Source organism: Primulina tabacum, chromosome 7 (genome assembly GCF_025594145.1).
Source record: "Primulina tabacum isolate GXHZ01 chromosome 7, ASM2559414v2, whole genome shotgun sequence".
Classification (NCBI taxonomy): domain Eukaryota; kingdom Viridiplantae; phylum Streptophyta; class Magnoliopsida; order Lamiales; family Gesneriaceae; genus Primulina; species Primulina tabacum.
The window spans coordinates 33,943,691-33,969,642 of NC_134556.1; the positions used below are offsets into that span (position 1 = coordinate 33,943,691).

Consider the following 25,952-nt stretch of genomic DNA (forward strand, 5'->3'; position numbering starts at 1 on the left):
TGACAATGAAAGTGAGAAAATAGGTTGTGATAATAAAAGATTGTATCAGAAATTGATTTGGGTTTGAAACGTGTGCTGAACCGCAACATAAAAGTGACACATGCTACGGTTTTTAGCATAATTAATTGAGTATTAGTCCAAATGACATAAGACTAATTTCATTGGAAAGCTAATACATAGTACTAAAACTTTCATGCCTTGAGTTTTGTCTAAATCCATTTGAAAATAGGGGCAAAATCATCTCGAAGTGTATCGTGTGCGTTGCAGTTTATGCACTGACACATTTTGTGAGAATTAGCATAACTCTCGCATCCGATATCGAAATTAAGTGAGGTCAGTGGAAAATGAAAGCCAAGACCTAGCGATACAACTTTCATGTCTACCACTTTTGCTAATTCGGAACCTTAGATGTTTGTAGAGCAAAACTGATGTGAAGGATTCAAGATGAAGTTTTCTTTGCAAGGACAAGTGTAGAACCGAGACACCCATATCTATTTAATGAAGGGAAAAAGAAACAATGATAGTTGAAAAGGAAGTGTGCCGGTTGTTGAATTGTAAATTAAAAGATGTAGGGTTATTTAATTATTAATGTATCATTAACAATTAGATTAATTAGTTTTTATTTTAAATTAAAAGAGTTTAAGCCCAATAATCTTAAAAATTAGTCCATTAAATCCAAACACACTCCTGAAAAATATTTCGTGTTGAAAAGTTTTTGAAAATATTAGCCGAACCTTCAAAAAGTCCCTCGATTCGATAAAATTTACGTACCGTTAAAAATTAAAATTATGCGGGTGAAAATACCCAATAAATCCCAATCTTAGAAAAATACCTTTAAAACATCTTATATTAATTAATAAAAATTAATCGTGTAATAAAATAATTTTTCTGATAATTCCCCGACCTCCGTTTCTCGTTCGAGCGTGAAATGCAACTTAAAAAAAATCTAATGCATGAACTTATAAAATGTATGGAATAAATTCTATCATGCGTGAATTATGTATAAAATGCATAAAAATAATTAAACACAAATTAATAAAATAAACATGAATTTTATGTTTTAAAAAAATTTAATAAAATACTAAAGAAATTTAATAATTTGCATGAATGTGGTTTACGTGACCCTTCAAATTTTCGGGACGTTACAGTAATGGTTTTTGGGGCAAGCTTTATTGAGATCGCGGAAATCTACGCACATTCTCCACTTCCCGGAGGACTTAGGTACCAGCACCACATTCGAAAGCCATGTAGGAAATTGGATTTCTCGAATGTGGCCGGCCTTCAGCATATCCTTTACCTGTTCATCAATAACTTTGTCATTTTCAGGACCAAAGTGCCTCTTCTTCTGTTTCACTGGGTGAGATCCCGGGAGAATATTCAATTGATGCTCCGATATCAGGGGTGAGATCCATGTCAACTCCTGCTGGGACCAGGCAAACACATAAATATTAGCTTTTAAACAATTGATCAAACTAACCCGGGTGGATGCACTGAGGTCCCGAGCCACCCGGATTTTCTGGCCTGGCCCGACTTCTATCACCTCCTTCTCTTCCTCAGCCAAAAATGAACCTCTCCCTTCTCCAATACTCATCCTCTCACTTCATCAACTCTCAGTTTCTTCCCTTCCCTCCTGGTTTCGCTCTGATCAGCCCGAACTGCTTCCACATAGCATTTTCGTGAAGAAGGTTGATCTCCCCGGACATCTCTTACCCGGGCTCCCACAGGAAATTTGATCTTCTGGTTGTAGGTGGATGCCACGGCTTTTAATTCGTTCATAGCCTGCCTCCCCAGAATGGTGTTGTATGATGATGGGGAGTCCACCACAGTAAAAAAAGTCATCACCGTCTTTTTAAGATCTGGGGAGCCCAGTGTTAGTGGCAACACAATTTCCCATTCCGGGTACACCACGTGGCCAGCAAAGCCAAAGAGTGCAGTCTCTACAGCTTCCAAGTGATAGCCCTGCGAATCCATTTGCATGAAGGCGTCTTTAAAGACAACATTAACAGAGCTGCCCGAGTCAACGAAGACTCTCAAAATATCATAATTGGCTACCCGGGCTTGGATAACCAGGGCGTCATTATGGGATAGATTCACCCCCTTTAAATCTTCCGGACCGAAACTGATCACCGCCTCATTTTTCCTCGCCCCTTCCACCTCCATACAATCCCTCCTACTTCTTGACTTCCTCGCCCGGTTGGAGTCTCCACCAGTGGAGCCTCCTGATATCATTTTAATCAACCCCATAGCGGGGGGCAAATTCTTTTTTCTCTCAGGCTCAGGTTCTCTCCTTCTCCCGGGCTCACTCCTCGGATTACTTCTTACACCTCCTCCTCGGGCACTGGACCCTGGCTACCGAGATGTCGATGAAAGTGATCTCGGCCTTTTGTTGGCTTGACTGGGTCCCGGGGCGGAAGGTAAGGCATAGTCTCCCTTCAATGTTTTACAGTCCTCGGTGTTGTCATAAAACACTTTGTGGAAAGTGCAAAATCCTCTCTTCTCAGGTCGAGACAGTTGATAGTTCGGGGCCAAATCTCTACTGCATTCCTGGACATCCCTCTCCCAAGCAATCTTTAAAGGAACATGGTGAGAAACATGTCCGGGATTACCCCTTCTCTGTCCCTTCTCCTCGAGCTTAGATACTCGTTCCCCTCTCTCCTTCCTCACAGCCTCTCTCTTCTGCTTATGGGCTTCCTCCATATTGATGTATTTTTCTGTCCGGGATAATAAGTTTTCGAAGTCTCCGGGCACTTTCTTGGTCAATGACTTAAAAAATTCACCCTCTCTCAAGCCTTGGGTGAATGCAGTCGTCTTTGTCTCAGTAGCACAAGTAGGGACATCCAGAGCCACTCTATTAAATCTTCTGATGTAAGCCCTTAAGCTCTCTTCCGGGCTCTGTTTGACTTCGAAAAGACTAAAAAAAGTCTTTTTGTATTTTTTACTGCTGCAGAAATGGTGCGAAAACACCTTCTGGAAGTATTTGAAAGAACTAATACTTTGAGGAGCCAACCCCTCAAACCATCTCTGAGCAGAATCCATCAATGTTGTTAGGAACACCTTACACTTGATTCGATCAACGTAACAGTGAAACATGGCCATATTTTCAAATCTGGCCAGGTGCTCCTCGGGGTCTGCATTGCCATCGTAATCTTTTATTTTGGCAGATTTGAAGTTCCCGGGAAGAGGTTCCCGAACAATGGCTTCAGCAAATGGGCATCCTTTGGCGATTTCCCGGGAAGTAATCCGGCTCTCCAACTGCCCTTCCAGGACCTTCATCTTTTGCCTGAGTTCCAACAATTCTTCCGCTACAAATGGAGATTTGGACCCGGCACTAGATTCCTCATCCTCTCTCCTCATTTCCTCCTCCCTCAACTCCTGCTGCAGCTCCTGCTCATTCTCCTGCTCTTCTCTCGGAGGAGTAGCCTAGCGTGAATGATTTCTACGGGCCATGGCCTTATTCACCGCCTCAGAGACCATTCTAGCTGAATCCTCCGGGGTCGTGGTAATAAGATTGGGTCCTGTAGGAGGAGCACCACCACTACCTTGTTCCAAAGTACGCGCATTATCACCCTGAACCCGGGAATTATCCTGGTTAGTTCTTCGCGTATGAGCCATATCAATGTCTTAGTCTCGAGTTCTCACAGACGGCGCCAATGATGTGATCTCGCTGAAATGGATGAGCCGGGTAAGGAACTCCAACGGATCAAATCAATAATTTTTAGTGTTTGAGAATTTGAGTGAAGATGATGGCGGCAACAACATCTGCAACTAAGAAAGAAACCCGTGAATGGGCGCCAGATGGGTGTCCGGCGTAGCCACTCCGTGCTAAAGTCAGCAGGTTTTCAGATGAACACAAGCAATATTTGAGAAAATATGTAAGTTCTTGAGAGTTGAAGGATTTCAGACTCTATAAATGACATTAATTCCTACTATTTATAGTAGAAAAATGGTGTAGGTACCTCAATTCTCGTGCCACATGTTAAGTATGGCAAGTCGGCTGCCCATACTTGTAGCTTCTGATGACTTCTAGGACACTCCAAGCCCAAGTAGTTCTGAAAGATTAGACGGCCTGTATCAATCATATTCGAGTGCGGTGCAATTCTCGAGGTGGCCCGAGTAATAGGGTACCTGGGTGTTGGCTTAAGATCCCGGCTATTGGCTCAAGAGCCCGGGTTGATGATGATGATTGCCCGGGAAGAGGCATAGTGCCCGGGTATTTGAGGAGAGTACCCGGCAAGTGGTTTTCATTCGGACTATCCAAGTAATAAACTGGGCTAATGATGATCAGAATCCTTATTGGGGTATCAAATAACATATTCATTTCAATCAATAACATCATTCAAAATCAAAAAAATAAATTTCAAAAATATTTTGAAACTTTGAAAATTAATATCAAATTGAAATCATAACATAATTCAATTTCGACTTCGAATAAGAGTTTCTTGTCGGTTATTCTATCGCATATATGTATCTCGACTTCAAATACATGCTATTCCAGCACTTCAATAAATAAATGTGCTGAAACTGGAAGAAACTTACCTCAAAAGAAAGCTCTCGATGCGAGGATTCCAAATATATAATTTGTTTTGAGTTCTGATAGCGTTTCAAGGTATATTCGTACGTTTGAATTTGATTTCTAACTTTTCTCTTCGAAGCTTCAGAGGAAGAAAGAGATATGTTCTGAAAATATCATCTTTATCACCTCTTATATCGTGCATAACAGGACGCCGTGCCCAGGTGTCTGAAACGCTATTTTAGGTTCCGCATTAGCAAAAGTGGTAAGCATGAAAGTTGTAGATCTATGTCTTGGCTTTCATTTGACACTGATCTCACTCAATTTGGATATTGGATGCGAGAGTTATTCTCATTCTCACAAAATGTGTCAGTGCATGAACTGCAACGCACACGATACGCTTCGAGATGATTTTGCCCCTATTTCCAAATGGATTTGGACAAAACTCAATACATGAAAATTTTAGTCCTATGTATTAGCTTTCCAATGAAATTGTTCTCAAGTCATTTGGACTAATACTCAATTAATTATGCTAAAAACCGTAAAATGTGTCACTTTTCTGTTGCGGTTCTCAGCACACGTTTCAAACACAAATCAATTTCTAATACAATCTTTTATTATCACAACCTATTTTCTCACTTTCATTGTCATGATATAGATCATACACATAATCACATGACAATTTCATGAATTATCGATAATCAACATAAGATTTACGATAATACGATACACGGTGTTTACATTTCTCCCCCACTTAAAAGATTTCGTCCTCGAAATCTCAAGTGTCCATATATATATACATAACATTGGTAAACATATCGTACGTCACCAGTCATAGTACATATCAAAACTAAAATAAGTAAATGGATCATTATACATTGAATACAATGGAACACGTGGAATAGAATCAAACAAATGCGGATATGATTCTCGCATCTTGCTTTCCAATTCCCACGTTGACTCCTCCACACCATGTCGTGTCCATTGCACTCGAACTAGCGGAATCGATTTATTAAGCAATACTTTCTCCTTCCAATCCATAATGCAAACAGGTTGTTCAATATAGGAAAGAGAAGGATCAAGTTCAACCTCGCCAGGTGCAAGTACATGTGATGGATCTGGTTCATACTTTCTCAACATAGAAACATGAAATACATCATAAATGGCAGATAAAGCTTGTGGCAATGCCAATCGATAAGCAAGATCCCCAATTCGATCAAGAATCTCATATGGACCAACATATCGAGGTGATACCTTCCCTCGCATGCCAAATCGAACAGTGCCTCTAAAGGGAGATATTTTCAAAAACACTTTATCACCTTTATGGAATTCCAAGGGTCGTCTTTGTTTGTTCGCATAACTCGTTTGACGATCCTGAGCAGCTTTCATCCGTTGTCGAATTAACTGAACCTTATCATTCATTTCCTGTATCATTTCAGGTCCAGTCAATTGTCTTTCACCAATTTCATCCCAGAATAATGGTGACCTACATCGTCTCCCATATAAGGCTTCAAACGGTGCCATACCAATGCTCGTTTGAAAACTATTATTATAAAAAAATTCCACCAATGGTAAAGCATCTTGCCATCCCATTCTGAAATCCATCACAATCGCACGTAACATATCCTCTAACGTTTGAATTTTACGCTCAGTCTGGCCATCCGTTTGAGGATGATAAGCAGTACTCATAGCCAAATTCGTACCCATCGCTTCTTGGAAACTACCCCAGAATTTAGAAGCAAATCTGGGATCACGATCTGATACAATCAAGACTAGCACACCATGCAGTCTCACAATATTCTCGATGTATAAACGGGTCATTCTCTTATAAGGATACGTTCGCTCATACGGAATGAAATGTGAAGATTTCGAAATCCGGTCAATAATAACCCAAATAGCATCACAGCCCTTGGGCGAATGAGGTAAATGAGTCACAAAATCCATAGCAATATGTTCCCAATTCCACTTTGGGATTTCAAGACTATGGAGTAATCCTCCTTGTTTCATTCTTTCGGCTTTCACTTGCTGGCATACAAGGCATTTTAAAATAAATTCTGCTATGTCCTTCTTCATACGTCTCCACTAGAATTGAGGTCTCAATGTCAAATACATCTTTCGACCTCCATGATGAATACTGTATTTGCTACAATGTGCTTCACAAAGAAGGGCAGATTTCAAATCAGAATTATCAGGAACTACCAGCCGACCATTAAGTCGTAAAGAACCATCCGAAGAAATCAGAAATCCAGACTGATGTCCTGCAGATACAAGTTCTTTCGACTTTGGATCTGAGCATCGCTTCGTTGGGCCTTTCGTATTTTCGATATCAGGTTCGGCTCAATTTGCAATGCTGAGACAGTTACAGAATTCCAATTCAAGTGAAAAGTCCAACCAGAAGTACATATATCCTCATGTACCTTGGCGACACAAACAGATGCTAACACAGAATCATTAACTTTACGGCTAAGGGCATATGCAGTAACATTCACCGATCACGGGTGATACTGAATCTCACAATCAAAATCCTTCAGGAGATCCATCCACCTGCATTGCCTCATATTCTCAATCAATAAATAACAAACTTCTCTCCATACAAGTAATGGCGCCAAATATTCAGTGCAAACACAATGGCGGCCAATTCAAGATCATGAACATGATAACGTGTTTCATGAGATTTCAATTGACAAGACGCATAGGCAACCATTTTGCCATGTTGCATCAGAACACAACCCAAATCTTTACCAGACGCATCTGTACACACCATAAATCCTCCAGTACCTGAAGGAATAGTATGCACAGGTGCTGTTGTCAATCTCGTCTTCAATTCAAGAAAACTAGCTTCACATTCATCTGACCAAATGAATCTCTGATTTTTCTGTGTCAGTTGAGTAATAGGTTTAGCTATTTTCGAAAACCCTTCAATAAAACGACGATAATAACCAGCCAAACCCATGAAGCTACGGATCTCAGGAACATTCGTAGGTCTTGGCAAATTCAATAAATCTTCAACCTTCGTAGGATCAACAGATATCCCATGTTTCGAAATAACATGGCCCAAAAATACTACTTTGTCCATCCAGAATTCACATTTGGACAACTTAGCATATAATGTCCATTGCGAAGAGTTTGAAGTACCAGCCTCAAATGTTGAGCATGCTTATTTTTCGATTTCGAATATACAAGAATATCATCAATAAAAACAATAACGAATCGGTCAAGATAATCTCGAAAGACATGATTCATTAGATCCATAAAAACAGCAGGAGCATTCGTAACACCAAAAGGCATAACCAAGAATTCATAGTGGCCATACCTCGTACGAAAATCAGTTTTAGGCACATCTTCATCTCGAACTCGTACTTGATGATAACCAGCACGAAGATCAATCTTCGAGTATACAGAAGTACCCTGAAGCTGATCAAATAAATCATCAATACGAGGAAGTGGGTACTTGTTTTTTACTGTAGCCCGATTCAATTGTCTATAGTCGATACATATTCGCATAGTACCATCTTTCTTTCGAACAAATCAAACTGGAACTCCCCAAGGCGATACACTCGATCGAATATATCCCTTATCGAGAAGATCATGTAATTGTTCTTTCAATTCTTTCAATTCCAGAGGTGCCATGTGATAAGGTGCTTTCGATATAGGCATTTTCGATATAGGCGCAGTTCCCTGTACAAGATCAATACTAAATTCAACTTCTCGATGAGATGGAAAATCAGGAATCTCATCGGGAAATACATCCGGAAAATCTTTCGCAACATGAATATCAGATAAAGATGGCTCCTTTTTCGATACATCAACAGCGTAGATAAGATAGCCCTCATCTCCGCTAGTCAAAAGTCGAGACATTTCTAAAGAAGATACCAATGTAATTTTGGCTTGGGAACCCTTTCCATAAAAATTCCACTTGGGTCCATCAATAGGTCTAAATCGAACTACTCCATGAAAACAATCAACAGTAACTCGATTTGTTTTCAAGATATCCATGCCAACAATACAATCAAAGTAGTTCATTGGGAGGACAATCAAATTCAGGAATATCACATTATCCTCGTATATCAATACACAATTATGCACAACTTTCTCAGACATAATAATCTTCCCTGCTGGCGTGGCTATTGACAATGTATCATACATTAGGGTACACATAATATCATGCAATGCAACAAATGCATGAGATATAAATGAGTGTGATGCTCATGTATCAAATAAAACACGTGCAGGATAATTGCAAAGCATGCAAATACCTGCAATCACACCACCAGGAGCTTATTTTGCCTGATGCTCAGTCATAGCATACACTCGAACTTGAGGAGGGACTTGAGCAGTCTGACCACCTGGTCCTCGATATCATGGAACATTTGATTGCTGAAAATAGGGAACATGAACCGCGTGTCTCATCATACTGTGGCCACCTCTAAATCCTGGCTGGGGTTGAGAAGAAGTCGTACCCTTGTTCGGACATACTCGAGAGAAATGGCCTTCATGTCCACACTGATAACAAGTACCAAACATACCTCGACACTGCTCGATAGTATGTTTGCCTCCACAATGACTACAATAAGGAGCAATCACGGGACTACCTCTCTGAGATCCACTCGAACTCGAAGAAGATGAAGAAGCAAAACAAGTCTTCTTGAACTTCTCACCTTGCTCGTTCAACTGCCTCTGCGTAGCTGGTAGGCAAACCAGAAATGACAAAAGTATAAATAGCAGGGTGTAATCCATTCACAAACCTGTTATATTTCGCTTTTGCATTCGCAGCTATGTGAGGTGCATATTTCAACAAAGTAGAAAATTTCGAAGCATATTCTGCAATAGTCATAGTTCCCTGCTGCAAACTATTGAATTCATTCTCTTGGGCAGTATAATACGAAGGAGTGGAATACTGCTCTAAAAACTGGGCCTTGAAGACATCCCATGAGACTTCAATCCCGGCCCCTTTCAGTCCAATCTCAGCGGCTTCCCACCAAGATTTTTCTCGATCTTTCAATTGATACAAAGCAAGCTTCATTCTCCGAGGCTTGGAGTACTCAACAATATTAAACAAATGCTCGATATCCTTCAACCAGGCCTCTGCTCTTTCTGCACTATCGGTGACAAAGAACCTCGGTGGTTTCAAATCCTGGAATCGAGCCATCACTAAATCCATGGACAATCCTTCAAATTGTCCAACTATCCTCTCAGTACTGCTACTCGGAGTTTCATTCGTGGGATCCATCTACAAATCAAAGGATGAAAATCACAAATCAATACCAATTGCACATCATCATCATCTCATATCTTCAATCTCATCAATAACTTACTCAAATTAAATCAAGTAGGAGCAAGCAATACAAATAAATCAAACACATACGCACAATTCATTTTTGCCTATTCACGTGTACACAAAACTAAATCGAGCATTCCCAGCTATGCTCTGATACCACTCTATGTGGGGCTCTTAACTCATAATCGTTATTACAACACAATCTGATTAGGGTTAATTAATTACAATGGAAAACGAGTTTAAATCTTCTTTACAATGAGCCCAAAACGTGTCAACTGTAATTATAATACTTAAAATAGTATATAATATAGTCTCGTCTCAACATGTCACGATATAAAACAAGCCCACACGTAATCCAAAACAGCTACAAACAAACAAACTCATATCCTCGGGACATGCCCCGGTATATATAAAGACATATACATATATACTAGGATAAACACTAAACCTCAAATCAACCATGACTCCCTCCAGAAGTATCATCTCCGGCCTCCTTTTAACCTGAAATACCTTTCATTGTCAACATACAAAGACAACAACAGCCCCCTCTAGGGTGAGCAAAGCTCAGTTTGAAGCAACCACAATATATACCACAGATATCTACACAATGATATATGATATACAATGCATATATGTCGTGGAGGTATCAGGTCAAAAGCTCATCCACAGAGCACATGGCAGAATCAATCGAATCGCTATCAAATCAATGCTCGAGCTGGCACACCTGCCTCGATCAGGGATACATGTATGATAACGTCGGCAAAGCGTCATCAATTCCCAAATCTCAATCAATCATCGGGGCCACAAATGACTATGCTTTAAGGGTCATGTAATACCAAACATAGCATCGTGTTCACAAACCCCAGAATCAAATCAATTCATATCAGGGTATCCAAGGATCATATCTCAACGTGCATGTCATGTATACCACATAAACTCAACAAATAAAGCATATAGACATGTATTTGCAATCCAATTATTCAAACCAATCAAACATATATCATATGATACAGATACCACTCGTATGTTACCCGGTCGCAACATACCTCAATTCTTCGTTTTCAATTGATGTAGCTTGAAGATATCAGTATAATAATCTATCTACATCAATAACATATTTATATCAATCAATAACGTCATTCAAAATCAACAAATAAGTTTCAAATATCTTTTAAAACATTGAAAATTCATATCAAATTGAAATCATAACATAATTCAATTTCGACTTCGAATACGAGTTTTACCAAACCACTTCCTCAGAATAAGTTTTCGTATTTTCGTAATGTTCTCGGATTAATTGATTTATCATAACTACTGTTTATTATCTTCTGTTTTCACGTGTCTTCTGTTTCTTTATTCTAATCCAGTAGAAATATTCAGAAATAAGAACAGCACAAGAGGTATGGAAAGACGAAATCTTTTATTCATATAATCAGATGCATTACATTACAAGGGGCACAATTGAAGATATCAGCAGATTGATTACACAGATTATCCTACTAAGCTTTTCAGTATCATCGATCCACCAGCACTCTCTTATTGCATTAGAATGCTTATGGAAGGGAATGATGCTGCAGCCTAATCCTAATAAGAGCAAACAATCTTTTTGATTGTTCAAATTACAACTCCAGGAGTTTGATCCAAGGATCATTATATAAAGAACGATATCTTCAAACATCTTCTTAGAAAATGCAGCAAGTTGTCTTCTGAACATTCTTGCTTCGGCTTCTGGATCAGACTCTGCTTCTTCATTCACATTAGTTTTCATTTGATCTTATGTACGATTAACTTTGTTTAACTTGTGCAGGTTTTTATAGTGGTATTCAAGGGAGATAAAGATCCTTGCGACTGTTCATTATCAACGGTTCAGATTTAAAGTTTGCCAAGAGTCGTTTTGTGTTTAATATCCTTTATTACTGCATAAATTGAGGGGGAACATTGTTATGACATTTATATTAGAAACTGATTTGTCTTTTCGATAAAACAGTGTATCTACCAGAAGTTGTCGAAGTGCTGCATTTGTTTCAGCACTCTACCTTCTTCCAGTAGATATTATCATAAAACGACAAATCAGCTTCTGTTCTTTCAGCAACCGCCTCGGACAGCCCGCCAATTTTTGTTACTAAATCTTTTTTAAAATTTGAAATGAGTAGAGTAACTGACACTCCTATTTTCTCTCTCTACCAACCATAAACATATCGACACGTGTCCCTATGTTTACTGACGGCTGTACATTTCATTCTTTCTAACCGTTCGTTTTTCTCTTTCATTGCACTTTACGAATTCAGATCATTACTTTGCATCTACTGCTTTCTTGCATCTACTGTTAATCTACCTCAAATCTTTTTCAATTCAGAAATGGCCGCAGCTTATACCTTGAATGCTTATCAGGTGAACTTTGCATCTGTTCTCACTATTAAGGATGAGAACTTCGTTAAGATGTTCAAATCCTTGGAAAAATCTGGACTTCGCAAATTCTTGGAATCGCCTGCTATTATCTACAAGTCCGCTCTTCTGGATTTCTACGCCAAAGCAGAAGTTGTCGAGGGAAAGATTAATTACACACAGGGAGATGCATCAATCTCCATTGATGCTGCATTTCTCGGTTCCACCTTCTTTCTACCGATTTCTGGACCTTATGAGCTTTCGGATATCACAAAGGAAGAGATGTCTACTACTTTGACAAACTTTTCAACCACTGGAGAAGAGCTTTCACCTTCCTGCTTCAAGAAGCTATTGAAAATTGAGTACCAGGTACTCGCTGATATCGTGGCAAAAGCATTGTTGGTCAAGGCTGGAACTTTCGACAAACTGACCAAAGAGAAGGTTCAAGTGATGGTGGCCATCACTTCAGAAAAAAAAAAGGATTGGGGTCGCTTTCTGTTTCGAATTATGAAAGATATGATTCTAAGGAAAGGTACTGGATTTGCTGTGCAAATCAGTAAAATGTTGAAAGATGCTGGTTTTTCCAGAATAACAGAAGAGGATGGCTCTTCGGTCACCATGACTGATGCTGATAGTGTGCTTGCCTTAAGGCCAAAGCCAACAGTTGGTGAGTTTGTGGCTATAAAGAAGGAAATTGGGGAATCTCAGGCTGAGGGGCAGAAGAAAATCAAAAGAAAAAGAGTTGTGGTTGTGTCTGATTCTGACAAAACGGAATCAGAAGAATCAGCAGCACCCACTCAACAAGCTTCACTGCCTCCCACCCCATCCAAGAAGAAGCCTCGCACCACCATCCGCATTAAGAAAACAGCAGCTCTTGCTGAATTAGAGACTGTTCCTCTTCGACAAGTTTTTCCACAAGCTGTTCCATCCACCAAAGCAAAAGCCATTGAATCAGGACCTTCAACTGCTCAATTTTTCAGACCAACTTCTAGTGTGGTCATTAGAGAATCTGCTACTGGTTCTTCTGCTTTCAAACCAGTAGTCCCTGCTACTTCAGGAAAAGGGAAAGGCAAGATTACCGAGTTGTCTCAGTCACCGGTGGCCACATCAACCATTCAAACAGCAATCGATCTTCATCTGGAAGAAATTGATAATTCAACCAGAGAAGACATGAAATTTTTTGATGATTGGCTCAAGGTAAGAGTCTACCATCCAATCATCTTTTTGAACACTCCCGGTGTTTTTGCTCAAACTGTGAAAAATGAGAAAAATGTTTTTGCTGCTGCCAAGACAAAAAATGTGATAGAAGCCATCAATCGCCGAAACTACATTCTAGATCAAGTCAAACAGCAGAATATGGACACTGTTTTGAAAACGTTGAAGTCGAATTTTGACTCTACTGGTCCTACTATTCAACTTTTGTCGGAGCAGTTGACAATTTTGTCTGAGAAAATTGTTACCAAAGAGAAGGCTTTTTCTCAGCCTTCAAAATTTACTGTCAATACCGTCCCCGCAATTTTGAAGACTCAGTCAGTTGAGGAACCGGCCAAAGCTTCTTCTGAAGTCAATGCCTCTAGTACTCCTGCACCTCAAGTAGCTCCTACTCAATCATCCTCACTTATTTCTGTTCATGATCTGGCATCGGTTGATGAAGTGATCGAATCGATTGTGCAGACTCAAGCAACACAGGATGACTCACTGCCAGTTATTACTACTTCTGCTGATCCTCCTCCAGTCCAATCCATTCCAGAATCTGCTACTGTCACTGCTACTACTTCTTCATCTCTTCAAGAGCTTAAACATTTTTCAGAAGCTCATCAATCTGAAATGGCAACTCTGTTGCCTACTTCACCTTCTGCTGTTGAGCCGAGAGCTATTACTGAACCTGCTGCTGATTTGCAACAACCAGAAACAAAGCCAACAGATCCAACTACTGCTTCAAAAGGTCCCTCTGCCGAACCAGAACCAGCATTTATCACTCAAGCAGAAGTTGCACCGTCTACTGCTCTTATTATTTCTTCTCAGCATTCTCCTGAGCGCATCGCCAGAATGGAAGATATCAAGCAACGTGCTCTTGTTGAATCTCCTTCACCTTCTGAGACATCTGCTCTTGAACATGCCATGGAAACTCTTCAAAGAGGACTTCATAATCTATCTGAGATTGTCAAACAGCTCTCTTATGAACACAGTGAGCATAGCGGTCACGTCAAATCTAGTCAAGAACGTATATCAAAAGAAGTCGCAAACACCAGTGACTCTTTGACGAGATTTTCTATCGAATTCAGTTTGTTCAAGAAGAATATTTTCCACAATCAAGGTCTCATTTTGATTGGTCAAAGTGATCTCATCAAGACCGTTTCTGATCATCACTCCTCAATTTCAGCAGTTTCTACCAAAGTCGAAGCCTTGGATTCGAAGTTGGAACTCCTTGATACCAAGATTGAATCTCAATTTCAATCTCTTACAAATATGTCAGACAGAGTTTCGAGCCAAGCACCATACTTGGAAATGCTGAATGCAGGAATCCAAACCCTCACAGGCCGAGTTGATGATCTAATCACTCAATTTAAGGATAGTGATGCCAAAAAGGGGGAAGATGGTAGATTTGGAGATAGAACTGGAGCAAGTAGCAGCAGACCTCATTCTTCTGGGAGGGATCAAGATCCAGATGAAGCTATTTTCAGAGATATTGGAACAAATTAGTTTTATTTTCTTGTCTTGATTTTCTGGATACTAATTGCTTTTATCTGCTTCTCAATTTGTTCTACTAACGTTTTTAAGGAACATCTAGGTTTTGGCATCACCACAAAGGGGGAAATTGTTAGACTTAATTTTGTTGTGGAGATGCTAGTACAAGATGCTGGCTTAAGTATAAAACCAGTATATATAAATAAACAGAAAACCAGAAACAATTGTACCGCGCTAAAACCAGTAGCAGCACTTATCAAGTACTGCTTAATCTACTTAACAAGTGACTTCTTAACTAAAACCAGAACTAGAAGGAATACAAAACTCGAAATTAACACTAGCAGAATTTTGTGTATCTCAAGTCTTTAAATATTATCGTTGATCTATTAACGTGATACTAGCATTTATTGCTTCATTAAATGCCATTAAATGTTGTACGAGAACATTTAAGACGGCTTACCATTTTTGGTATTAACTGAGACTGATTGCTTTAATGTATTCTGCAGGGTCCATTTTCAACAATAAAACTGAACCACTGAAAAGTCAAAAGAGACGTTCAGATTTTAGAATGTTGGATGAAGCCTATATATGGAGACGAAGGACTTTTCAAGAAAAAAAGTGAACGAATCTCAATCAGAAAAATATCATTCGAGCATCGCTAGAACTTTCAGCTATCTCAAAAGCTCAACACTGAAAGAGCAGCACACGCTTCATTGAAATACATTTGATCATTTGAGATCATATTGTGCTAGCTATTTTCATTATCTCTTCTTAAGTTATTCACTTCATTATCTCATTAATAGAAGAATCTGTAACTGGAAAAGAGTCATTTCCAGAACTTAAGATCATTAAAGTAGTTGAGTTGTAAAACTAAGAGTTTCAGTAGGCGAAGGGTAAGTCCTGTTGAAGTGGGTGTGTACAACTGTTGTACTGTATTCATCAAAGTCTTTTAGTGATACCTTCTGGAAACAGAAGAAGGGGAGACGTAGAAGATTCATCTTCGAACTTCCAGAAACAAACCCTGTGCCATCTACTGTTTTTCTGTTTCATTATTTTTCACCCACTAACCAACAGATCGTTTCCGCACATTATCTTGTGATCTGCTGGTCTTTAAATTTGAACAAAAATCTGCTAGTATCTTTAACAGGATTCTAGCACATCATTCTGGAAAATCGATTAAGTTTGCCGTTGAGTTTATTCAACCCCCCTTCTAAACTCAACCCGATCCTCAACATAAATTATTGTTTCCACGAGGAGTGTATATATAAAATTATATCAGTGCTTGTAATTAAAATAATCAGAACTTTATCAAGAAGATTTAATAAAAGGTTTAGTCTACTTAAAGAGAATTAATTGAAAATAAATATTATTCGAATCATGAGAGAAAATATCTAAGGAATGATTTCACTTAATTTCCACGATAATTATTCTCGGTTAAATTTATATTCATGAATTACATTCATTTAATAGCAAATAATAATTAATTATTTTATTCCCTCTTTTCCAAATAATGAATAAAATGTATCATTTAAACGGCGATTCAAACATTTCTAAAAAAAATCTAAGTTCAAATGATATATTCAAACGGTGATCTTACCTAAGACCCGCTAAAGTTATACGTCTTCCAAACAGCATAAACATTTAACGATGTGTCTAAAATGATCCATAATTCTAGTTCTTCTCCTGAGCTGTAGAATTAATATGATAACAGTCAATTTATGGCCAATAAATTGAAATCAATAAGAACTAGAAAACACAATTAAACTAACAAAAATTCAATCATATAAACAATAGAGTCAAAATTATCGTGTCAACGAAGCTAAATCATCCTCTAGAATTGAAATAACAAAATATAAACTAAAACACATCATGTTTGAAGGGTTAAACATCTCAATACAAGAATTTAAAGGGCGAAAGAAGTAGATAACGAGTCAGAAGTGGCGTCTGTGTCCCCAGATTTTTCGTTCTTCATCTTTGAGATCCATCCTTGTGTTCCAAATCTTCTCCCTTGTGTGCTCCTTGTCTCTCACGTGATTTTTCTCTCCAAAAACGGCTTTCTACGATGGAAACCGTATTTCTCTCTTTTATACTTTGTCCAAGCCCGTAAAATAAAGCCCACATAATTTTTCCACGCAGACATTAGCGCCGCGACGCTAGTCAAGTGGCGCCCGTAAATCATACTTAGCTCCCAATCTTAGCGTCGTGGCTCTAGTAATGTGGCTCCTAGGCGCTACATGCATCGGCAACCATGGTGCTGTGGCGCTGAGTTGTAACGATGCAGCTCTTCTTTCTCTCCTGTGAAGCCTTAGTGCTGTGGCGCCCCTTCCTTGGCGCTGAAGCGCTAGTCCATCAAGATTTTAGCATCAAAAACACCTCTAATCATCATCATTCATCAAATAATTATTTACCTCCTGCACTGACACAAAAACAATAAATACCAAGCATAATTTTGTCTAAAACTAATATAATTCAAATAGATTTTCATATAAATTAAGTGCAATTCTTGCACTTATCAGCTTACTCAAAATGAATTTATGGTACACACTATCATCGACCAAATTCATCTCAAAACCGAACGAGATGATTACTTGATGAAATTTGAAATACTATTGTCAAGATGTCTGCTTGAGCCATAAATAGACTTCTTTAATTTGCAAACCATATAATTTTTTTCTTTGGACACAAAATTTTCTGGCTATACCATATAAATAATTTCATCAATGTCACCATTTAAAAACATAGTCTTTACATCTATCTGATGAAGCTCAAGAATGAAATGCACTAAAAAGCCATTATAATCCTTAAAGAGTCTTTCGAAAAAATCGAAGATAAAGTCTCTTTATATATGTCTTCTTTATGTGTGAATTATTTGGAGACAAGACGAGCCTTATATATTTCCACATTACCTTTCGAATCCATCTTGGTTTTAAATATTCATTTGCAACCAATACGCTTCGTAAGATATCATGCGTCATTGTCTTTCATGGACTTTATCTCCTCATTCACGCAACATTGGCTTCACAGAAGTTGATAGGATCATCCTCTATCAGTCCAATGTTTGAATCATGTTCTTGAAAATACAATGTAATCATCTAGCATTGCATTTCTCGCTCTCTTGTGGATCCTCGTAAGGGCATAGGTTATGGAGGTACTTTATTTTGTTCATCTGGAATGAGAGGATCTCCAATATTGTTTTCTTATATCGCGTCTTGATCAAAGTGAAGAATGTGTTCCTTGTCAATGTTCAAGACACCTGTAAGAATATTTACATATTCATCTTCAAAGACAATATCTCTTGATTTATCTCCCTCGACAAACTCAACATCTTCGAAGAACCGGACATTTCTTGACTGAAAAATCGAATTACCTGTGAGATCATATAACTTGTACCCCTGAATCTTTCAGAGTATTCAATAAAATAACAGTTTGTCGTCCATAAGTCCAATTTCTTTTCATTAGACTTATATGGCCTTACCTCAGCTGGAGATTTCCAAACATGCAAATGTTTAAGAAAATGATTTTTGCATGTCCAAAGTTCATAAGAGGTTTGATTGTTGCCTTAGTTGGAACTCTATTAAGGATATATGATGTGGTCTTTAGTGCCTCTCCTCAGAGTGATTCTGATAAGGTAGAATGACTAATCATATTTTTCACCATGTCTTTAAGTGATCTGTTTCGTCTTTCAGCAACAATATTGATAGTGAAAAAACTCGATATAGTAACTTAAACACAAATTTAACATACACAATAAAACAAGCACAAATTAAACAACAATTTAAAATAATAAATTAAACACAAGGACAATACACAATTCAACCAAATATACATGCATACACTTACACATCAGCATTAATGATTATGTATATATTAACGACTTGGATGATAATTTTATGAAATCACAATTGGGACTCTATTAAGGATATATGATATTGTCTTTAGTGCCTCTCCTCAGAGTGATTCTGATAAAGTAGAATGACTAATCATATTTCTCACCATGTCTTTAAGTGTTCAGTTTCGTCTTTCAGCAACAATATTCATAGTGAAAAAACTCGACATAAACACTTAAAACACACATTTAACATACACAATAAAACAAGCACAAATTAAACACCAATTTAAAATAATAAATTAAACACAAGGACAATACACAATTCAACCAAATATACATGCATACACTTGCACATCAGCGTTAATGATGATGTATATTTTTAACGACTTGGATGGTAATTTTATAAAATCACAATTGGGACTCATAAATAAATAATCATTTTAAAAATAATATTAGAACAATAAATTAAACACAATAAATTAAAATTAATAATAATCTAAAATATAAACACAATAAATCAAACTTAAAACTAATAATAATCTAAAACATAAACAAAATAAATCAATCATAATAAATTAAATATTTAAAATGAACTACTCAACGCATATTTTTCCAATTCATTCTTACCCAAAATTTTGATTTAATTTCCATACAGCATAAACAGAGGAAGATATACTTCTGCCATTTTTTTGTGCTGACATTACATTATCATTATTATTGGTTGTGTGGGATCGGGTGAAATCAGATTACCTCCAATCTTGAAGGGTTCCAAGATTCAAATTTGGCACAAACGCGCGAGAATCTAACATACGGCATACAAATTTGATCTTTTTTCATCTGCGCTCGCCGCCGATCTCGTGTATTAAACATTAACACAATGGATGTGATAATCAAAACGTCGATAGCACAAGAATAAAGAAACACAGCAGCTAAGTATTAAGGTGATGGTATCGGGAGATGAGTACCCAGCATAACATCAAAGGTGTGGCATTAAACACAACAGCCTTGAAAGAGCTAGTGTGTCAAATAACAAGTGCCTAGGTCCACTTCATGCATGCCCATAAATTAGAGTCTAGATGCAAAGCAGCCTGTGGTCCTTACTCAGATAATAAAACTACAGAGATTACTTCTACTTCTACTACTACTTCTACCATAAGTTAGCTTCTAAGACGGAATATTTTCAAGTATCCGTACGACGGGTAAAAGATTGTGCGAAAAATATCATTTCCATGGCATGCCGGATATGCCTTGGAGATTATTATTAATATTACAGCCTCCTGAGCTCAGATTGAGAGGACTTGCAGGCCCACCAGAGGATTCGCTGAGACTTCCTCGAGATGGAGAGCTGTTGGCACCTGAAGCACCACCCAAGTTAGCTTTTGGCAGACCAAATAAAGATTCCAAGTGGTTTGCAGATTTCAGTTCCTTTCGACCATCTGCGAGAAAACTTCCAACTATTACCTGTAATAAGCGAAAAAATCATTTCATATATTGGAACTCCGTAATCAGTTTTATACATATAATATATAACGTGCACTCATAACTCGAATTACAGTCGAACAAATAATAAAAGTGACAAACTCTTGGACAACTCGTTTCCTCGGAGTCCAGAATCATTAAAATATAATTTGCGTTAGGAAGGCCCTAAGATGAGCCCAGCGAAATAAACTAACTTAGGCCAAACTGTGATCTGACCCTCACAGATGCACTTTAGATGGTAAAAAATGTTCAAAGATAAGCTCTACTGTCTTCCAGTCCGATATTTAACAAATAACCACATGTCGAATGATAGTTGAGCTCTGAATTTCCAAATGAATAGTGTAAGGCTGTTATATGTGGCGCAACTGATACCAACTATGGGATACATATATTCATATTCGCAAATCAAGATCTTGAACAGCTTTCTTCCAATCCATATAACCGACCTGTACAGGGGAACCGGCAATAAGCAAACCAGCCACACAACCACCAAAAACCCTTCCATCAGATCCAGATAATGTTATACTCAATCCGCCAATTCTGCTTTTCTGGCCAGAGACTTCTGAAAGCAGGAATGAGCCAGAGAGGGACAAGATATCAAATCTCCCCTGCAGAATGGGAAAAAATTAAAACAAGGAAAACAGGATGAAATTTAACAAGAAAACTCATGTCCAATATCCTAGTCCGGTTGTGGATCTCTACAGAGGAATTTGTCATGCTAATGAATCAGGCTTCAAGAAATTTGAATAAGCTTCACATGCCAGCAATGGTAATATAGGTCTAAAACAATAAACCTGATAAGTTGCAGTTCCACCAGATGTTGCAGCTTGATGGAGTGTCACGTCTGATATAACACCACTGCAAGATAAAATGCAAACGGCCCTTGGACCATTCTGAGAAAATGCCATTATTTTTGAAGATACATCCTGAAATATCATTCGCTGATTTTTAGTTATCCAATAATATAATCTTCAACTTGTAATTTGTATCTGAATTCTGGTGACACACGAGTGTCAAGATCTTTCTCATTCAAAAAACCTCTAATTCAAGCAAACCCAGTTCATTTTGGGCGAGGATGGATGCGGGAACAATCCAACAGCAGATAATCAATGGCAAAATATGTGCCACAAATCTAAAATTGATCCAAGTGCAGAGAATTATTGGTAAAATGTGTGCCATACGGACACTAAAGAAGTGTTGAAGTGGTGTGATACACGAAGTTGTGTTAAACACTATAAATACACGCTGCTCTTCAAGAGGAATTAATAAAACAAGTATGCATTAGAGCAACGAAGAAAGGTTCAAGGTGTTAAGAAATTTCAGGCGAAAAGAAGCCATAGATCCTCATGCATTGCATAACCATCAACAACAGAAAAACAAGTACACGGGAACAGATAATGTTAAATGGATATATTAGAATGGATCATGAAGCAATTCAATTAGTTCATTCGCGTGAAACTACATGGAAAAGTTAAAAGTGTTACCCTTCAAGATCATGATGCCAAAAGAAACAACTGATGAATGGTGATAAACTACTTCAAATTTTCACCAAGTAACATGTCGAAATTATAGAGTATACACTAGAACTTCAGCAAATTGTTGAAACCCTACTTGCCAATTAAACAAATTAGAACAATTAATCATAAGATTTGAAATATTAACTCAAACATCTTAGTGTGTCATTGAGGCAAGCTCACAGTAAATGATTAATCTTGCTAAATTGAATCAAACAGGAATCACATAAGCAATACTGTCTTACCGGTTAGTAAGAGTAGAAATCCCTAAGAAGGAACATACACTAGAGATGTACATATTTCCCACAGATAAGCCATTTTATACTTTAACAAAATAAGATACCGTTAGTTTGGATTTATATACAACTCAGTGACTTGATCTAAGCGGCAATGCAGGGCAAAGAAACTTCGGCTTTTTCCCACTCAGCATTTAATGTGAAACCCAAACTTTTCATCAATTCATTCATCTGAATGCTTAGACCAAATATTTCTTGTCCATTATAACTTTTAAAAACAGATGCAACCATGTTGTAAATAAATACAATAAATCAAAAAATTGCATGACAATACTGAAGAGGACCACTACCAACCCCACCCCACCCCCCACCCCAACCCATTTGGTCAATATCTCTTTTAAGCATCGAAATTCCTTTCGGTTTAAAAATGCATTTCAGTATCTAGTCTCTCTCTCCCCCAGCTCCTGCGTGGGCAGCTAATCCTGGCATACCTAATGCATAGAATCATCTTTATGGCAGGTAAAGTGTTTTCAATTATTACTGGATTGTAGATTTTAACTTTTCCGTTACCATTCAATTGAGCTTTGTGTGAGGAAATATCATGGAGCAAGAAAACTGAGCCACCACTACTATCATACAAAAATCTGATCCATCATTCTAACAGATACCAAACTTGAACAGATCGCAATCTTAGGTTCATTAATGCATATCCAGAGGCTAAAATAAATTTAAAGCACTAGTTGTAATGGAATCCGAAAAACAATTCTTAAAGAAAATGTGATAGGGTACTATGAATCTTGGTTTAACTCCATGTTCTTTGGCAGTAATGAAATATATATGGATAAACCCAAGTACCCAACATAAAGGAATAATAAATAGCTTTTACTGATTTAACAGAAATTAATGCAAGTATTAAAATGTCAACCTCTCCAGCCATTACGTTGATAACATGAGGTACAAATCCAATACCAGTCGAACCTGCAGGCATAACTATATGTCAGAGTTCATCAGTGTGGCATTCCTCAGAATGATGATGAAACAGGGGGCGTTGATACTAAATATGAGCCGCGGCCTCAGAATGACGATGAAACAGGGGGCGTTGATACTATACATGAGCCGCGGCTTAAATTTTTTAACAATATCAATCAATTTGGAAACTCGCAAACAAAAGAAATAATTGAATATAAAGCATACAATTGTAGCAAAACGACGAGGAATATAAATTATTCACTGTTTTTAATCTGAATTTTAAAGATATAAATAGTCAATCAAAAGATTGGATACCATGTGTACATCGAAACAATTAACAAAATAGACAATTCAGCAAAAAAATGAAAAATAGATAGTGTCGGTGAAAAAAAGAGGAAATATTTGAAATTATGTTGTAACTATGAAACAGTTACCAAAACCTGGAGTGGGTCAGATCCAAAGTCCACAAAGATCCACCACGCTCGTGTATGTTACTTAATTTCCAGCATACTTATATATTATTCACTTGCCAATTTTGCTATGTAATCCATTCAATAAAAAATTACTCCGTCATACATACAACCCACTTGCATTACAATATTTTTCAATTGCAGCACCACAGATGCTACCGTCTACCAATACATTTATATGGATAATGTACTGTATTAACAACATAAAATAAAACCAGAAACTACAAAAACAAAACCGAATCCATATAAAGAAAAATATTCCATATTCCTTGCCACATGTGTAAACCCGAGAATCTTTGTATAAATAACATTCTTTATGACAAATATTAGATGTATACCTAAAGCTTCGACCCGTTGCTTCTTGTTTTTCGAACCAGGAGGTCTGCCTCTGGCCTTCTTAGACGTGGGAGAAGCAGATCCACCCAGTGGTAGCTGGGAATCCTGCTGCAGCATTTGTGGAGGCGCCGCCTGTGGAGTGAACGTCTGTGACTGTTGCATCGCGACATCACTGGGCTGCTGTCCAGAAGCCATGCCACCATCAACCCCATACTTCCTGGGCCTCCCTCTCTTGCGTTTCTGCTCACTGGCACTCGAGTTCATCGCGTTCTTCGTCGCGCCGGCAGAGATGGACTGGTACGGCGGCGGCGGGGATCCCATTGGCATGTACGTGGCGGTCATGCCTTCGGTTGTATAGCCCATGCGCATGTCATGATTCAGCTGTGGTTGTGAAGCCACCGAAGACTGCACAGCGCCCGGATACATAGTGGAAGCTCCGGTGAACTGCTCACGGTTTGTCATCGCTGTTGTTTCAGACATTCTGCCAAGATTACAGAAAACACCCTTGGAAATTTGTGCAAATTACTCAAGGACCACTGAAAATAGCCAGAAAAAGGCAGATCTTCCGCAGCAGCAGCACTAGCTTCTTTGAGTGTCAAGCCCTAAAACCCAGCCATTTCGAAATGGCTTCAATTCAAGCGACACTCAACTGAAACGCGCGCATGCGCTAAAAAATCAATGAATTTTCTTACTGCTAAAAAATTAACCTTTCGAAAGCAGAAATTTAACCGGAAACACAAAAATTCGCCACCATTACGCTCGAAAAAAGAGCAATAAAATCAGTGTCGCGAAACTGATAATTGAGAAAAGAGAAATACAATGAAGAAACGAGCTGTAAATGCCTCAGCTTGCCTGCTGTAAAAGATTCTACCATAAGCAGCTAGTCGCCGAATTTTCTATAAAAAAAACTAAATTTTTCGAATATTTTAATCTTCACGAAATAGTATTACTCAAAAATGACACGAAAAAAAAAATTAACGAAAATTAGGTAAAAATCGTAAACATCTTACCAATAAATTGCGGAAATTTTGTGCAGCGGCGTACGATTAAGAGGATCACAACGAGGAAAGTAATGAATTTTAGGGATTGAGAACAGAGATAGAAAATTAGGTTTTGCGTTGAAAGCTACCTACAAAATAAATATTAGATCCACTCTCTAATATATATATATATATATATATATATATATATATATATATAATATTTATTATATTTAATTTTCATATAAAATATAATTATATTGGAACAACTTTTCAAAAAAGAACTATTGGAATAACTTTTTAGACCTAATGTAATGTTTGATCTTTTCGTTTGATCTTATTTTATTTTTTTATAAAAGTAAAAATATTGTAGGTACAAATTCTCCCAATATGTGTCATACCATATGATCTATTATATAAATAGGAAAATGTTCCTTACCCTCATGAATAGCAATCTTATAGAATATAAAGACTAATTGAAGTAATGAGCCACCCAACATGGCACATCGCAATAAACTAGACCTTCTAATTCTTCCTAGCTTTCGTCTCTCAGTGTCAGTGTCGGCCCAGAAATGAGACTAGACTAGATCTGCATGTCCCTTCTCGGCTATTCACGGGACGTGAGAAAGCAGATTATTCGCGTTTAACTTAAATGAAATGAGGGTCATTGTGGTCACTCTATTATGGATTTATGACCGCTGCCAATCTTATTCCAATTCCAAGAACTCTACTCAGAGTAGGTTGATAACCAACAACAGATTCTAAGTAGCTTTATCAAGATCTAGAGCATATTATGCAAAGACTTCTAGTTCTGTAAATTGTTCTAATAAAGATTTTTTGAATGTAAATTCTATATCATTCTCAGGATAATTCAAATCGAAGCACCAAAGATGCATCTTCCTTTCTAGGAATTCGGAACTGGGGTTCGCTATGGTGGAGAAACTGGTTCATATAGTATTCATTCATCTTTACTTGATGATAAATAAAAAAAAATTCTCTCTCTTTCTAAAAGATAAGACTCCCCACTGGTGTCTCCCACATGAGTCTGGAGCGTGTCTCAGTCCCAGTGTGTTGAAACTGATAAATTTTATTTATTTTAAAAAGTATTAATTAATCGATAATATGTGCATTTTCAAGAAAATAAAGATACAAATAATGTAATTTGTATGGAGAATGTATAAGTTTGTATAAAAATAATTTAAAATTTATTATATATGTGTGTAATTTATTTAATGTGATATGGATAATGTTTTAATTGGAATATTTTTTTTATGATGT

At 37.7% G+C, this 25,952-nt stretch overlaps 2 protein-coding genes across 5 annotated transcripts; both read right to left on the reverse strand.

Annotated features, from left to right (window-relative positions):
* Window positions 1-1,587: 1,587 nt before the first annotated feature.
* LOC142550702 (uncharacterized) lies at window positions 1,588-2,244 on the reverse strand. Its single transcript, XM_075659780.1, has one exon. The coding sequence runs from the start codon at window positions 2,242-2,244 to the stop codon at window positions 1,588-1,590; it is 657 nt and encodes a 218-aa protein (XP_075515895.1).
* Window positions 2,245-19,648: 17,404 nt separating this feature from the next.
* Window positions 19,649-24,841, reverse strand: LOC142551372 (AT-hook motif nuclear-localized protein 10). Of its 4 annotated transcripts, none has more exons than XM_075660574.1 (6): window positions 24,705-24,841; window positions 23,697-24,296; window positions 22,845-22,897; window positions 20,964-21,095; window positions 20,616-20,777; window positions 19,649-20,151 (listed from the first exon to the last, which is right to left on the reverse strand). In XM_075660574.1, exons 2-6 carry the CDS (start codon window positions 24,172-24,174, stop codon window positions 19,912-19,914), a joined length of 1,065 nt encoding a protein of 354 aa, XP_075516689.1. In that variant the 5' UTR covers window positions 24,175-24,296; window positions 24,705-24,841; the 3' UTR covers window positions 19,649-19,911. The 4 variants fall into 4 exon arrangements, with proteins under 4 accessions (XP_075516689.1, XP_075516690.1, XP_075516691.1 ...); XM_075660575.1 differs by having other exon boundaries at window positions 23,697-24,343; XM_075660576.1 differs by having other exon boundaries at window positions 23,697-24,361; window positions 24,705-24,830.
* Window positions 24,842-25,952: the final 1,111 nt, after the last annotated feature.